The sequence below is a fragment of the Thalassophryne amazonica genome, chromosome 7 (genome assembly GCF_902500255.1).
Source record: "Thalassophryne amazonica chromosome 7, fThaAma1.1, whole genome shotgun sequence".
In the NCBI taxonomy this organism is placed as follows: domain Eukaryota; kingdom Metazoa; phylum Chordata; class Actinopteri; order Batrachoidiformes; family Batrachoididae; genus Thalassophryne; species Thalassophryne amazonica.
The window spans coordinates 58010821-58025689 of record NC_047109.1 but is presented as its reverse complement, the minus strand read 5'-3'; the positions used below and the strand labels follow the sequence as shown (position 1 = coordinate 58025689).

The window sequence follows — 14869 nt, the reverse complement described above, 5'->3', positions numbered from 1 at the left end:
TTGGTGATGCAAGCATCAGATTTGACATGGATGTTCTTCATAAATCAGTGTTTGAGGAAAAAGTGCTGGCCACTTGAAAATCCAATATGCCAGCCAGGTAGGAGTCAATGAAGACTTGCACAGGGGTCAAAATCTAAAAATGCTCCAATCATATTGAAAGCTATACCACATTATGTGTCTGGTCACAACGATTGCAAAAAGGTATAGTTTGGATGATCTATGACTGAATGTTCTGGAGTTATGGGATAAAAACAGTAAGAATGTTGACAAAGGTCATTTTCAGTTTGTACAGGAGTCAAAAGTTAAAGTTGCCCCAATTTTGGTAAAACTTAGTGCAAATTATTGGTTGAACTAATAGGATTAATAAATGGAATAGTTTTGACTGTGTTGAATGCTTGGTTTGCAAAGTAAATGTCAAACAATGTCGACGTCCACTGGATTCTATGGCATGTGACAGATGTTACCCTGTAATGTGACAACTGAGCATGACACATGGTGCAAACTATTCCTTTTTAAAACCCTGTTAACTCAACCAATAATTTGCATCACATTTTATAAAAATTGATGCAACTTTATTTTTTGACCCCTATACAAACTGAAACTGACCTTTGTCACCATTCTTGCTGTTTTTACCTCATAACTCCATAACAGTCAGACATAAATAGTCCAAACTATACCTTTTTGGAATATTTATGATCAGACAAATAATGTGTTATACTTTTCAATATGATTTGAGCGTATTTAGATTTTGACCCCTGTGTAATTCTTCATTGACCTGGCCGCCATATTGGATTTTCAAGTGGCCAGCACTTTTTTCTGAAACACTGATTTATGAAGAACATTCATGCCACATTTGATGCTTGCATCACCAAGTGAACAATTCTGGCCAGAAATCATACTTATCTGCTTCACTATTGTATAGGCTTGCTTTTAACTACATTTAAGTTATTGCTATTTTTAGTTTGTGTTTTTATTTCTGCGTTTCTCAAATTACTGTAAAGCACTTTGTGATTTTATCTTGAAAGGTGCTATACAAATAAACTTTACTTATTAACTTTAAAATGTTAACTAGATGGTGACCGAACTAACATTTTTAAGATGAATAAACTCAAAAAGTCTGTGCAGCTGGCTCTCTCGAATGTTTATGGTTCTGAACTTTAAGTTTTACAGTGTGCATGGAGGTGATATATGTGTTTAATAATGTCGTTAGTGATTGGTGATGATCAGCGGTGGGCACGGAGCGCCACACGGAAAAAATTCAGTGGAGTTTTCCATGCCCTAAAATCTATTTGTTGTGCAAATTTGGTGAGAATCCATGAAGTTTTTTTTTTTTTTTTTGCGTAATCCTTCAAAGCTTAAAGTAAAATCTTTATGAATTCTCCATTAAATTTTGGAGGTGATGCAGATCCAGTTCCTGGATCGCCTCCAAAAATTAATGGAGTCTTCCTTGGCCTAATATCTATCTGTGGTGAAAATTTCATCAATCTGTGCAGTTTTGTTGTAATCCTGCTAACAGACAAATAAATGGACTGCATTTATATAGCGCTTTTCCATCTGCATCAGACGCTCAAAGCGCTTTACAATTATGCCTCACATTCACCCCGATGTCAGGGTGCTGCCATACAAGGCGCTCACTACACACCGGGAGCAATAGGGGATTAAAGACCTTGCCCAAGAGCCCTTAGTGATTTTCCAGTCAGGCGGGGATTTGAACCCAGGATCTTCTGGTCTCAAGCCCAACACCTTAACCACTTGACCATCACCTCCCCCATATAAATAAACACCATTGATTTTATTATGTCCTTGGTGGATGTAATGACTGAAGGTCGGTCTGCAACACCAATATCTGGATATGTTGTCAGTGCTGTGAAACTTTCATCTGTAGAATTTATGTGTAACTGAACAATGCACAATCAGCACACTCTATGTTGATATTCAAGCATAAACTGAGATCTGCATGTTTCCCCTGTGCCCAGGCTTGTCCACCCCCAGGTGATGTCAACTCCATTGACCTGCTGCCATGTTGCCATGGGTACATGGGTGGGGCCAGCCTTTGCAGCTCCAGGAAGTCAGAAGACGAGTTTGGCAATTTGAGGTGAGGAGTGTTTTGCCATCTTGTGAAATTGTTAGTGTAGCAAAGGTGCAGTGATTTGGTGGGGGGTAAATGGTCTGTTCATCTGCATCCACCCAAAAACGTTAATTTGATATAATTATGTAGTCATATTGTTAGACACAAAAGCTAAGGTAGCGCTTACCCTCCCCATGAGCAAGCACAATGGCAGCCATGCCAAGGAAAAACTCCCTTTTCTCAGTCATTCTAACAAGCAAGAAAAAAAGGCCAAAAACTACAAAAGGTTCCAAGATGAAGCAGCCGCATTCGGTGTGATGGAAGTATGTCACTGCATATGTCTTAGGCTTCATTTACTTCTGTCATTAAGAAATACAAACAGTATGGCCATGTACAGTAAATCTGTCAGGAGTAGGCAGTTCAAAAAAAACTGAGTGACTGTGAAGGAGACAAGTGAGGAAAGCCACCAAGACCCCCAGACAACTCTGAAAGAGTTTGTAGTCTTTTGCAGCTATGATTGGAGAAACTGTGCATAGTGCAACTTTTATCTGTTGCATCATGAGTTAGGCAGTGTCATAGTGGCACAGAGAAAGAATTTCTTCAAAAGATGATGTGAAATTTCAGCGAGAGTGCCAGAAGGCACATGAGAGCCCAAAGCATGACGAGAGGAAAATGTGATTAGCTCTAAAGTTGAAAACGTGTTTAACTTTTGTCCACAGCTCTCCCCCAAAGCGGATGCTTGCCCTGTACCACACCACTTACAACGGAAATACTGCTCTCTCAAGGACTCTGCATCACTGCAACAGGTTTGATACCTTCACTATGCTGATTTCTTACAATTTTTACTATGTTATTATATGGTCACATACAAGAGCTGCTGTATTGAACCATCACAGTAAAAGTTTATATTGTGGCATGTCAAAAAAAAAAAAAAAAAAACAACCATTTGGCCTCTATATGACCAAAGTAGGTGGTTTGTCTGCGTTCTCTGCATTACATTGGACCTGTTTCCGGTGGGTGTTTGACTCTGTCAGGGCTGACCCTTTTCACCAGTTCTGTTTGTGGTATTCATGGAAGGGATTTCAAGGCACAGTCAGGAGCTAGAGGGTGTTCAGTTTGATGACCTCAGAGGTGTATCTGCTTTTTGCAGATGATGTGGTTGAATAGTTACAGGACTTGGCCGAGGATAGGGAAGTGTGGGATGAGCTGCTTGGTCTGCAGCCACCACGACCCATGAAAATTAATGAATGAGCCATTTTAATTTTTTCCCCAAAAAACTATTCACATAAGGTTGGTTTCCTTAAATAATAATATTAAGGACCTTTGGTGTCATTGATACGTTACTCACTCATCTTCAACCGTTTACCCCAATTAAGGGTCATGGGGGGGCTATCCCAGCAGTCATAAGGCGTCAGGCAGGGTACACCCTGGACAGGGCGCCAGTCTGTCGCTTGGGCACATATAGACAAACAAACACATTCACACGCACACCTACGGACAATTTAAAGTTTCCAGTCCACCTAACCTGCATGTCTTTGTGTGGAGGAAGTCGAGCACCCAGAGGAAACCCACACAAACACGAGGAGAGCATGCAAATGCCACAAAGAAAGGCTACAGGTGGGAATCAATCCCATGACCTTCTTGCTGTGAGGCAACAGTGCTAATCACTAAGCCACTGAGCTGCCCCATTCATTGCACATACATAGTATGCAAAAAATTTGTCCTATGCATTTAACCCATCCTAATTACAATTTGACACAATCCAACCATTAGGAACAGTGGGCATTCAGAGTCTGGCACCCAGTAACAAACTCCAGATGTGGAGACGCTGGGGCAGAGAAAGGAGCAGACCCTAAATAAGCATGTTTTTGATTGTGGGAGGAAACTGGAATGCCCGGAGGAAACCCACGCAGACATGGGGAGAGCATGCAAACTCCACACAGAAAGAGGGGGAAGTGATTCCACGACCTTCTTGCTATGAGGCATTAGTGCTAACCAGTAATCCACCGTGCTGCCACCATGTAAAGCTATAGCGTGTAGGATTTAGGGATGTTTATTTGAAGAAATGGAATATAGCATCCATAATCATTTGTTCATCAGTGTATAATTACTTGCAACAATAAATCAGTGTATTTTCATAAGCTTGAATGAGTCCACCATGTTTACGTCAGAAAAGGTCCTCTCATGGATGTCCAAAAGGGACATACTTTGCAACATGACCAGAAGACTGAAGAAAAAAGAATAGGAATTAGTGGTTGCCCCTACACACTGTCTTTTGGTGGCTAGAGCAGGCTAACAAGTTCAGAGGACATGTCGCACTGAAATCATGACAATATAGATTTAGGCTTAATGACCATCCAATGATACACTGGGATTACCCTGTGCACCCTGGGCCGGGCTCAAAGTATACGGCATTCGCAATAAACAGCTATGGAGACTGCCGTAAGCAGAGTACTTGTGAGTAATCATTTTTTCCAAGGATTTTCAACAGCATTTATGTGCTTTGAGAAAAAACGTCCCAGTGCACACTAAAATTGAATATAGCTGCTAACATTAAGAATGGAGTCTCAGATTAATTGCAAAGTTTACATAAGTGTGATGTCGTGTTATGATGGTTTATTTTTAAGTGGTAAATTGTTTATTTTGATGCAGTCATGGTAGAAGGAGCAGCCGCTCTCCACTGTGAGAAAACGTAGTGCACGTGCACGGCCATTAGTCATAAATGCACACACAGTACAGCCAAAGCCGCATTGGCATTTGGCACAAGTTTTACGCCGGATGCCGGTGCTGACACAACTCCAGCTTTCTCTGGAGAAACACGCATAGCTGCTGGTGTTCTGAAGAGGAAGTGTTGTCATCAATATAACTGTGAAAAAACGTGCTGCTCTGCACACATCAAGATCCAATATCCAAAAAAACAAAACAAAATAAAAATAAAGCCTATCAGGGACAAATCCACTTACACTATGCACTTCAGACCATGTATTGTGATACAACTCTGACTTATGAATCCTCCGAACCTTGAGGGACATCAACTGCATCAACTTTTTAAGTAAACAAGCAAACAGAGTTATTTTTTGGTGAATTTTCTATAAATATCTCAAAAATAATGCATGTCCAACTAGAAGCACTCAGAGAGTGCAAACCTCCGCCAAGGCCATAGGGTCACTGACGCCATAACATCTACACGCTGTGGAATCATTGAACCTAAAAAAGTCTAACAGTGATGTTTGCTCAGTAGTAAAAAAAAGTTTCATCTGCTGTGACTGGATAGCATGTATCCTTAGCGCTTGGCATCACAGTTTATTGCAACTTGCACCTTTCCCAGAAGCTACTGTCATCTGAGCACTGATATTGATATTGCATGTGCTTATAGACAAAAACAAATAAGAGACAAAATTCAATTTATTATTCAACTAAACTGCAAATATATGAATTTTTTTAACATTTATGAAACACTTCTCTAAACAAGGCCATAGGGTCACTGACCCTAAAGAGATTCCCTCCTTGGGACAGTGATCTATTCAACAATTCAGTGTTACAACCAAAACTATGATACATACCGGTACACTTTTCTTTCCTTTATATTTGACATCCTTGACCATGAAAACTTACCACTAGAACTTGGAATCACTTTTATGTCTTTATTAGTTCAAACGTTATTGTATAAAAACGAATTTTTGGTAATGGCGGTTTTTTTCTGGATCTAGCTCCATAACATTTGAAGCAAATGTGGTCATCATCAAATCTGATGACACCTTACTGAATCAGTACAGATTCAGCTACAATTTGGTGTTAGTTGTGCATCTCTAGCTTTATTTGTCACCTCACACTGACACATTTTCTATTTTCCCTATATTTTTGCATATTCTGGATCACCGGATCCGGAATCCGGATCCGATCATCACCAGACTTTGTTGTTTGATAGAACATTTGACTATGTTACACCCTAATTTTTTTTCAAGCCTTTCTGCCTTGTTTTTGTGGAGTTAGAAACTACAACCCCTGGCAAAAATTATGGAATCACTGGCCTCGGAGGATGTTCATTCAGTTGTTTAATTTTGTAGAAAAAAAGCAGATCACAGACATGACACAAAACTAAAGTCATTTCAAATGGCAACTTTCTGGCTTTAAGAAACACTATAAGAAATCAAGAAAAAAAAATTGTGGCAGTGAGTAACGGTTACTTTTTTAGAACAAGCAGAGGGAAAAAAATATGGAATCAATCAATTCTGAGGAAAAAAATATGGAATCATGAAAAAAAAAGAACGCTCCAACACATCACTAGTATTTTGTTACACCACCTCTGGCTTTTATAACAGCTTGCAGTCTCTGAGGCATGGACTTAATGAGTGACAAACAGTACTCAGTACAATTTTTTTTCCTGATTTCTTATAGTGTTTCTTAAAGCCAGAAAGTTGCCATTTGAAATGATTTTAGCTTTGTGTCATGTCTGTGATCTGCTTTTTTCTACAAAATTAAACAACTGAATGAACATCCTCCGAGGCCGGTGATTCCATAATTTTTGCCAGGTTATAGAATGTCAAAATTCCCCCTACCCCGCAATGGTGAAGAATCCTTTAAAAAATTCCTGGATCCGGATTGTGATCCGGATCACCACTAAAATTTAATCACTTGTTCCTCTTGTCATTTCAAACCACTCCACAAAATTTCAGCAAAATCCGTTCAAAACCTTTTGAGTTATCCTGCTGACAGACAGACAGACAAACAAACACGACCAAAAACATAACCTCCTTGGCTGAGGTAAAAATACTTTTTTCATATCCTGTGACGATCCCGCTTTGGACAACTACAGTGTATTTTCAGATAGTTTGGGTCATGTGGCGTCACTCTATAGCAAATAATAACACTACATTTTAGATATGATGTATATTTGGTTGCGCCTATAGAGTGAAACAAATGCTTCTTGTTTAGCATGGAGGACACCTGCAGACTGCCACCACCTTGCTTCCCTTATCCTGTCAACTCCAGTGGCAGCCATCACCACCTCCACCAGCACCATCACAACCAACAACACCAGCCGGTGCAGAAGCAGCTGGAGCCCTGCGCACCTTTCCTGCTACGAGATCTGCCGCCTTATCAGGCCGGGGTGGGAGGAGGGGGAGGGTAGGAGGAGCAGGAGGAGGAGGAGCAGGGATGGGAGTCGGAGGTGACGGACAGTAGCAAGGAGCTGGGGAGGTGGAGAAGCGGTAAGAATCTTGGCGAGACGAGTCACACCGGATGGGAAGGTTCAGTACCTTGTGGAGTGGGACAACGTGAGTTTGTACTGAGACAGTGAAAGAGTGAAGTCAGAGACACAAAGACTGTTGTGCATTTGCCACATAACTGTGTGTAATATGTGGCAATGTTTAAACTACAAGGAAAACAAAAAGGAAAAAAATACCTACACGTTACGAATCCAGGTTGCTCTCATAGTATCACCTCTATTCTACATAATTATAACCTCACTACTTGTTACTATACTTAGTGTTTCTCTGATATTTGTACTGTTATCTTTGGAAAATGCCTTTGCATCCTCATATTTTATAGCACGAAGAGAAAATATTCAAACCTCCTGCTAATTTGTTGATGTAAACTAGTAAAGCAGGTGCACAGCACTAGATCACACAAATGATGGCATAAACAACAAATGATGTGGTGGACATCCCAGCCAGTCTGTACACAGATACTGTGAGTGCTGTACAAAGTGGGGGAAGAAACTTTGAAGTTCTCCCAGTGAAAACTGGCATTTGTCAGGGTTGTGTTCTGGCTGCTACACTGTTCAGTGTTTACAAGGACTGGGTGTTGGGTAGGGTTGTGGAAACCAGTGGCAAAGAAGCCTTTGTTTGTGAGGAAACGTTGACTGATCTCGACTTCACGGACAATGCTGAGTGCAGCACTTCAGGAGCTGAGCAAGGAATTGGAGTGTCTGGGTTTGAGATTGTCCTGGAGCAAGACTAAGATCTGGGCTTTCTGTGACTTTCCTAGATTCAGCTGTCAGAAATCTACCTGTGTGCTGTGAAAATGTTAAAACTTGAAGAGAGATTCACTTACCTCATCAATGACATTCATACTTCTGGGTCCTCTGTCTTTGAGAGTCTGAGATGCCTGGGAAGATTTTATGACGTCTTGAGGTTGATGGACAGAGTTGTTTTGCAATGGAAGACAAAGGTCCAAGTCTTTAGGGTGTTGCAGCTTCCTGTCTGAGTACTTGTGAGATGTGGATGCTAATCAGTAACCTAAGGCAGTGACTGGTTGTCTTTAGTACTATGTCCTTTCAGCAGATCCTTGAGTACCCCAAGACTGGATTTGTGTCAAACAATCTGTTACTTAGGGATGCTCAGATTAGGAGAATCCCTTGCATTGTGAGGGAATGTTAGTACCTCTGACATTTTGGACGTGGTGGGTTTCTCTGTGCATGATCCAGCACGTAGGTGCCTCAGTGTTGAGGACCGCAGTGGCTGGAGAAGGCCAAAGGATGGGCATGTTTCACCCGGCTGCATCAGATTTGTGGTTACCTTCACTAGGTGGGGATGGATCTGTGGTCTGCCTGCGTGGTTGCCACCTGGAACTCTTTTGTCGTGTGGTGGATGCACCACTGTACGGCACCAGCGGATGCTCCCAGACGTGACTTGACTTCAGAATCAGGGTCTAAATATGCATTACATCTAAAATTTTAATTGAGTGCATTTAGTAGAAGAGCAGAATAAGAACAACTTTAACATGTTGACTTCTTTGTTGTTTCTTTAAAAATGAAGTAAAACTGCATTGATCATCCTGTGCTTAAAATTTGCATGGAGTTCATGGAGAAAATGATTAGTGATGAATGGGCTGCTTTCGATACATGGGATTGTGTCATTGGTGACAACACAGGAGAAGATAGCTTACTACCTTGCTGATAACACTGTGACACAGTTTAGCTGCTCTACATTCATTCCGACACCATTCATACACTTGGATTTTTGCAAAAAGATTTTGTTTGACTTCATAATAAATTCCCCAGAGGTTTGCATATTTTTTCTAAGCACCATATGTGTCAAAGCAGATTGTAACATGTTATTATGGGGTTTGTTATTTCTGGTAGATGTTTGTCATACATAATTTACATTTAGACTACTGTATGTAAGAGCCACAATATGTCCTTTTGTTTTCTAGATGGAATTATATATTAACAATATATTGCTATACAGAATAATTTACATTTTTTAAATGGTTGCATAGTGCCTATATGGGGTATGTACCTACTGACTGATCTGCTGGGCTGACACGAGTCAACTGCAATCAGATGACAGCTGCAGCAAGGGTTTACTGCGTATATTCAGTGAGTCTCAGTTGATGAATACAGACATTGGCTGAGACTGTACTCAACCGTACATTCCAAACAAACAACAAAAGAAATATGTTGCTGAAACATCTGATGTCTCCAGGGCGAGGTTTTCTTTCTTCCAACAAATCTATCCAAGTTACTTCACAATACAACACTGGAGTCAAAGCTCCTAATTCTGAGTGTGTTCCAGATTTAGTTTTAAATTTCTAAGTAGAACAAGTGATTTAAAAAAATCAACGCCTGATCAGTTGTATTCATTCCGCTCAGATATGTTCTGCAGAAAATGTTATGTTTTACACTTTTAATTCATCTGTAGACATATTTGTGCAGGATACATACAGTAAATCTACAAAACTGTGGTGCAAGTTACAGAGTTTATATTTTATACAGAGGTTTATTCCAGCAGTCTGTTCAATAAAACTTACACAGCGTACATTTGTTAGTTTTATCTTTTGGAGGAGAAAAAAAAGCTGATAGTTGAAAAGCTCAACACAAATTGTATTTCTACTGTTACAAACACTTTTATTTAAATATGTTGATTTATCTGCTGAATCTGTATGTTTCAGGCTGTTTTGTTGCCATTTTCATTCTCCTTACTGACTGTGTAGTTTGTTAGAAGGGATGTGTTGAACCTTTCGAGGCAATGGTGAGGAATGTACTTGTGTGTTTGCGATTGTTTGTTGATACCCGTCAAGTGCTTGCTAGGTTGTACTCCAGGTGGAATGCCACCAGTTAAAACAAAATAGGAGGAAACAAGACATTAACATTATAGCACTTTTTTCTTCCTGAGGTCTTCTTTGAGTGATTAGTTGTCAGGTTCCTGTTCGGTTGATGTTTTTGTTTGTTTGTTTTTAAAAACTACTTTTGTACAATGTATACACACATCATATGTAACCACCAGTAATAAAAAGTGTACCTCCATAACAGGTTTTATCATGTGATAGACCTCACTATAACACCATTCAATTTAATACAATTGAATTTTTATTTAAATTTAATAAAGATCTCCAAGATCTGTATCTTTCAATTGAAACAATTGAAAGGTCAGCTATAGATTGTCAGAAGGCACGAGAGATGCGAGCTTAGATTTGATGTTTTGTTGAATGAAAATCTTTCTCTGCTCTACTTCTCTATATAATTTTTCCTTGGAATGACTGAAAATGCCTGTTTTAATATTTAAGCCTCATAAAATCACACCTCATTTGAGCTCAGTAGCCTAACTACTGATATTGAGAGTAGATATTTGCTTAAATTAAATCCAACGTATCTGATTGATGTGAACATTTCCCTGACAGTGTCTTGCAATCTTATTTTAATCTTTAACAGCAATGAAATTATCCTTTGCATGCCAGAAAAAAGTTCAATTTCAGAGATAAAGTAACAGAATATAAAGATTGCTAGTTGAATAGTAATCTTATACCAACTAAACTGTTTAAGGACCTGTGGGCTACACTTGGACTCACTATGCTGAAAATTATTAACCTGTCACTAACCTCAATACTCCACAGAGACAGCACTTACTAAAGTGGTGAATGATCTGCTTGCAATGAATTCAGATACCACCACAGTATTGCTGTTGTTTGATCTTAATGCTGCGTTTAATGCGGTCAGTCATGGTATATTACTGGATAGGGTTAGGAGTTACTTTGGTATTCCAAACAGAACTCCAAACAGATCACTTGATCTGTCCGCTCATTGCAGGAATGTAATTTCCCCACTTTTAAAAACAATACTTAAAAATATTTTACGCTAAGTAACAGAGATGGAGCCTTTTACTTCTTTCAATAGCTGGACATGTGCTGGCTGTTAAAATGAATTAACTTCCTAGATATCCATATATTTTTCATTGTTTACCTACAACCCCTGGAAAAAAATATGGAATCACCGGCCTCGGAGGATGTTCATTCAGTTGTTTAATTTTGTAGAAAAAAAGCAGATCACAGACATGACACAAAACTAAAGTCATTTCAAATGGCAACTTTCTGGCTTTAAGAAACACTATAAGAAACGCTCCAACACATCACTAGTATTTTGTTGCATCACCTCTGGCTTTTATAACAGCTTGCAGTCTCTGAGGCATGGACTTAATGATTGACAAACAGTACTCTTCATCAATCTGGCTCCAACTTACTCTGATTGCTGTTGCCAGATCAGCTTTGCAGGTTGGAGCCTTGTCATGGACCATTTTCTTCAACTTCCTCCAAAACACCTCTGTTGGAAGCCTTAAGGACAAGTTGGAACATGTTCAGCTGTTAAACAATTTCTCATATACTCACTCCACTGAAAGCCATCAAAAGCCGCCTGGATTTTAACAAATGGTTATCAACACGGAGGTGTTTTTCCTGTGCCGCCGCACCGCGCCGGCTGCGTCCCGACACGCGGACCCGTCCGCACGTCTTTCATTAAAAAAATCTCCTTTAACAGTGGAATATCCGGATAAAATGCTGAAACCGACTTCTTCTGAAACTTCTCTGTTCTCTCACGACGTCCTGGATCAATAGAGCCTGAAATGTGGAGGTTATCAGCTTGAAACAGGCTGATGACGGCGCCTGAGAGCGTTGCGCGACGTCTCGCACCGTGGGAAGTCCTTAAAGCGACAGTATCACCTCAAAATCTCTCATCAGCCGTTAAAAATTTCACTGAAAACCAGCTTAATTTTTCGAACCGTGTCCACTTCGATGTGTCTCACAGGTTTAGAAAAAAGTTTGATCAAATAAAGCGCCAGTCTCTCAGCAACTTCTCAGACAAAGGAATTCTGACGAGGGGCTGGACGACTCCTCCCAAGGAGTGCTCACAGGAGAATGACGTCACCGACAGGCGTGGAAAAACTCACGCATGCGCACGAGGGTTCAAGCATGTCTGACGTAAAAACATATGAATGAATCCATATAGTTTTTGAACAAAAATAAAAAGGACCTATACTTTATGGACAGCCCTCGTATATATATATATATATATATATATATATATATATATATACATTAAACTGAAGCCAAGAGTAATGAGGCTGTTTGTTTTAAAAATGTAAGGAATAGAAAGTACAGATACTTGTGTGAAAATGTAATGAGTAAAGTCAGAAGTAGGCAGAAAAATAAGTAATGGAGTAAAGTATAGATACCTAAAAAGTGTACTTAAGTACAGTAATGAAGTATTTGTACTTCGTTACTTGACACCTCTGGAAACTATCGTACCAAAACCTCAAAATTATCGTATTATGGGAGAAATGATCGTACACAAACAAAACGCATACAACTTAGCTATTTTAGCGTTGTTGTTTTTTTAATTTCCAAAGAATTTTATGTCACATTTTTAAACAGTAATTATAGTAATGGGGAAACTAGAACGCACTACTAGAAAGATTTTTTTTTTTTTCTGTGAATGTACACAAACGTGTTAATTACCAGACTAGAAAGAGTCGAATTCAACCTCGAGGTCGCTGTCGTCATCCGATGCCACTTGTGCAGATTTTGTTCAACACAGAAAAAATGTTGACACCTCCATAAGGAACTTGAACTTTTTTTTATTTTTCTTGTATATCTCTTTGCTCTTGTGTTTTGTTCGTTTGTTATTGCATTTGTTGAAATAAAGTTTCGAAAAAAAAGGTGTTGGTTGGGGAATCTTTCTGTCACGGCAGAGATTGGATGGGAACTCATTACTTTGTATGAGAGGGGGCGGGCTTTCAAATGACGTTGTCCCGGGTGGCCAAAGCCAGCAGCAGCCCTGTGTGTGGTGTGTCTTTGATGCCGCCTGAGTGCAACGTCTGCAAAATGATTCTTGGGTGTCAGAGAGAGATGCGTGTTTGGGCAACCAACTGAAATTATCGTACATTTTGGATTTTTTCCCATTATTGATCGTACATCGTACAGAGGGTAAAACTATCGTACAAATACGATAATTATCGTACATCTGGCAACACTGCAGGGGCGGGAGCGGCCGCCTGCTCTTCCTGCAATCTGGTTGGCCACCCTATGCTTCTCCAATTGTCATTGGCTGTTGGTCATGTCAATCATTGTGCTCGATGTAAGTCACCGTTGTGTGATCAAACAAAACTGAAACCTAGAATAAGACTGCGCCGTGTGTGAAACACTACAGAACTTTTATTTTGACACAAATTCAGGAAGTGGTTCTGCAGCTGCGCCGATTAAATGCTGTAGCTTCACCGATCACGGACTTTCCTCGTGTTGACAGCAGCGCACGGTTCGAGAACACTGTATTTCCATAATCTCTATAAATATGGGAGGGCTGGGCCACGCACGTGAAAACGTGCAGCCACCGGGCAAATGCCCAAAAATCACAGATTATCAGTCCGAGTATGCTTACATGTAATGACCATTTATATTTGCCAGCTAAAACTGACCCTCGATTTAAGTCTTTTGAGGAAAATGACCTTAGCTCTTTGAAGGATATGTACAATTGTATGCAAAGGTTTGGGCTCCCCTGATAATTTTCATGATTTTCCTTTACAAATCATTGGTTGTCTGGATCACAAATTTCAGTTAAATATATACAGTGAGGAAAATAAGTATTTGAACACACTGCGATTTTGGAAGTTCTCCCACTTAGAAATCATGGAGGGGTCTGAAATTTTCGTCTTAGATGCATGTCCACTGTGAGAGACCTAAACTTAAAAAAAAAAAAAAATCCAGAAATCACAATGTATTTTTTTTTTTAATAATTTCTTTGTATGTTACTGCTGAAAATAAGTATTTGATCCCCTACCAACCAGCAAGAATTCTGGCTCACACAGACCTGTTAATTTTTCATTAAGAAGCCCTCTTATTCTGCACTCTACCTGTATTAATTGCACCTGTTTGAACTTGTTACCTGTATAAAAGACACCTGTTCACACACTCAATCAATCACACTCCACCATAGTCCACCATAGCCAAGACCAAAGAGCTGTCTAAGGACACCAGGGACAAAACTGTAGACCTGCACAAGGCTGGGATGGACTACAGGACAACAGACAAGCAGCTTGGTAGAAGACAACAACTGTTATGATTATTTATTAGAAAGTGGAAGAAACACAAGATGACTGTCAGTCTCCCTCGGTCTGGGATCCATGCAAGATCTCACTTTGTGGGGTAAGGATGATTCTGAGAAAGCTCAGAACTACACAGGAGGACCTGGTCAATGACCTGAAGAGAGCTGGGACCACAGTCACAAAGATTACATTAGTAACACATGATGCTGTCATGGTTTAAAATCCTGCAAGGCAGCAAGGTCCCCCTGCTCAAGCCAGCACATGTCCAGGCCCCTTTGAAGTTCACCAGTAACCATCTGGATGATCCAGAGGAGGTATGGGAGAAGGTCATGTGGTCAGATGAGACCAGAATAGAGCTTTTTGGAATCAACTCCACTTACCATGTTTTGAGGATGAGAACAACCCCAAGAAAACCATCCCAACCGTGAAGCATGGGGGTGGAAACATCATACTCTGGGGGTGCTCTTCTGCAAAGGGGACAGGACGACTT

The 14869-nt window shown here is 40.1% G+C and overlaps 1 protein-coding gene across 1 annotated transcript in view; it reads left to right on the top strand.

The window, feature by feature from the left end:
* Window positions 1–14869, top strand: part of phf1 (PHD finger protein 1) — an 84109-nt gene that overhangs the window by 52182 nt on the left and 17058 nt on the right. The window contains 4 exon segments of the mRNA XM_034174273.1: window positions 1977–2095; window positions 2788–2874; window positions 7004–7196; window positions 7199–7231. Of these exon segments, the coding sequence (XP_034030164.1) occupies window positions 1977–2095; window positions 2788–2874; window positions 7004–7196; window positions 7199–7231 (432 nt within the window).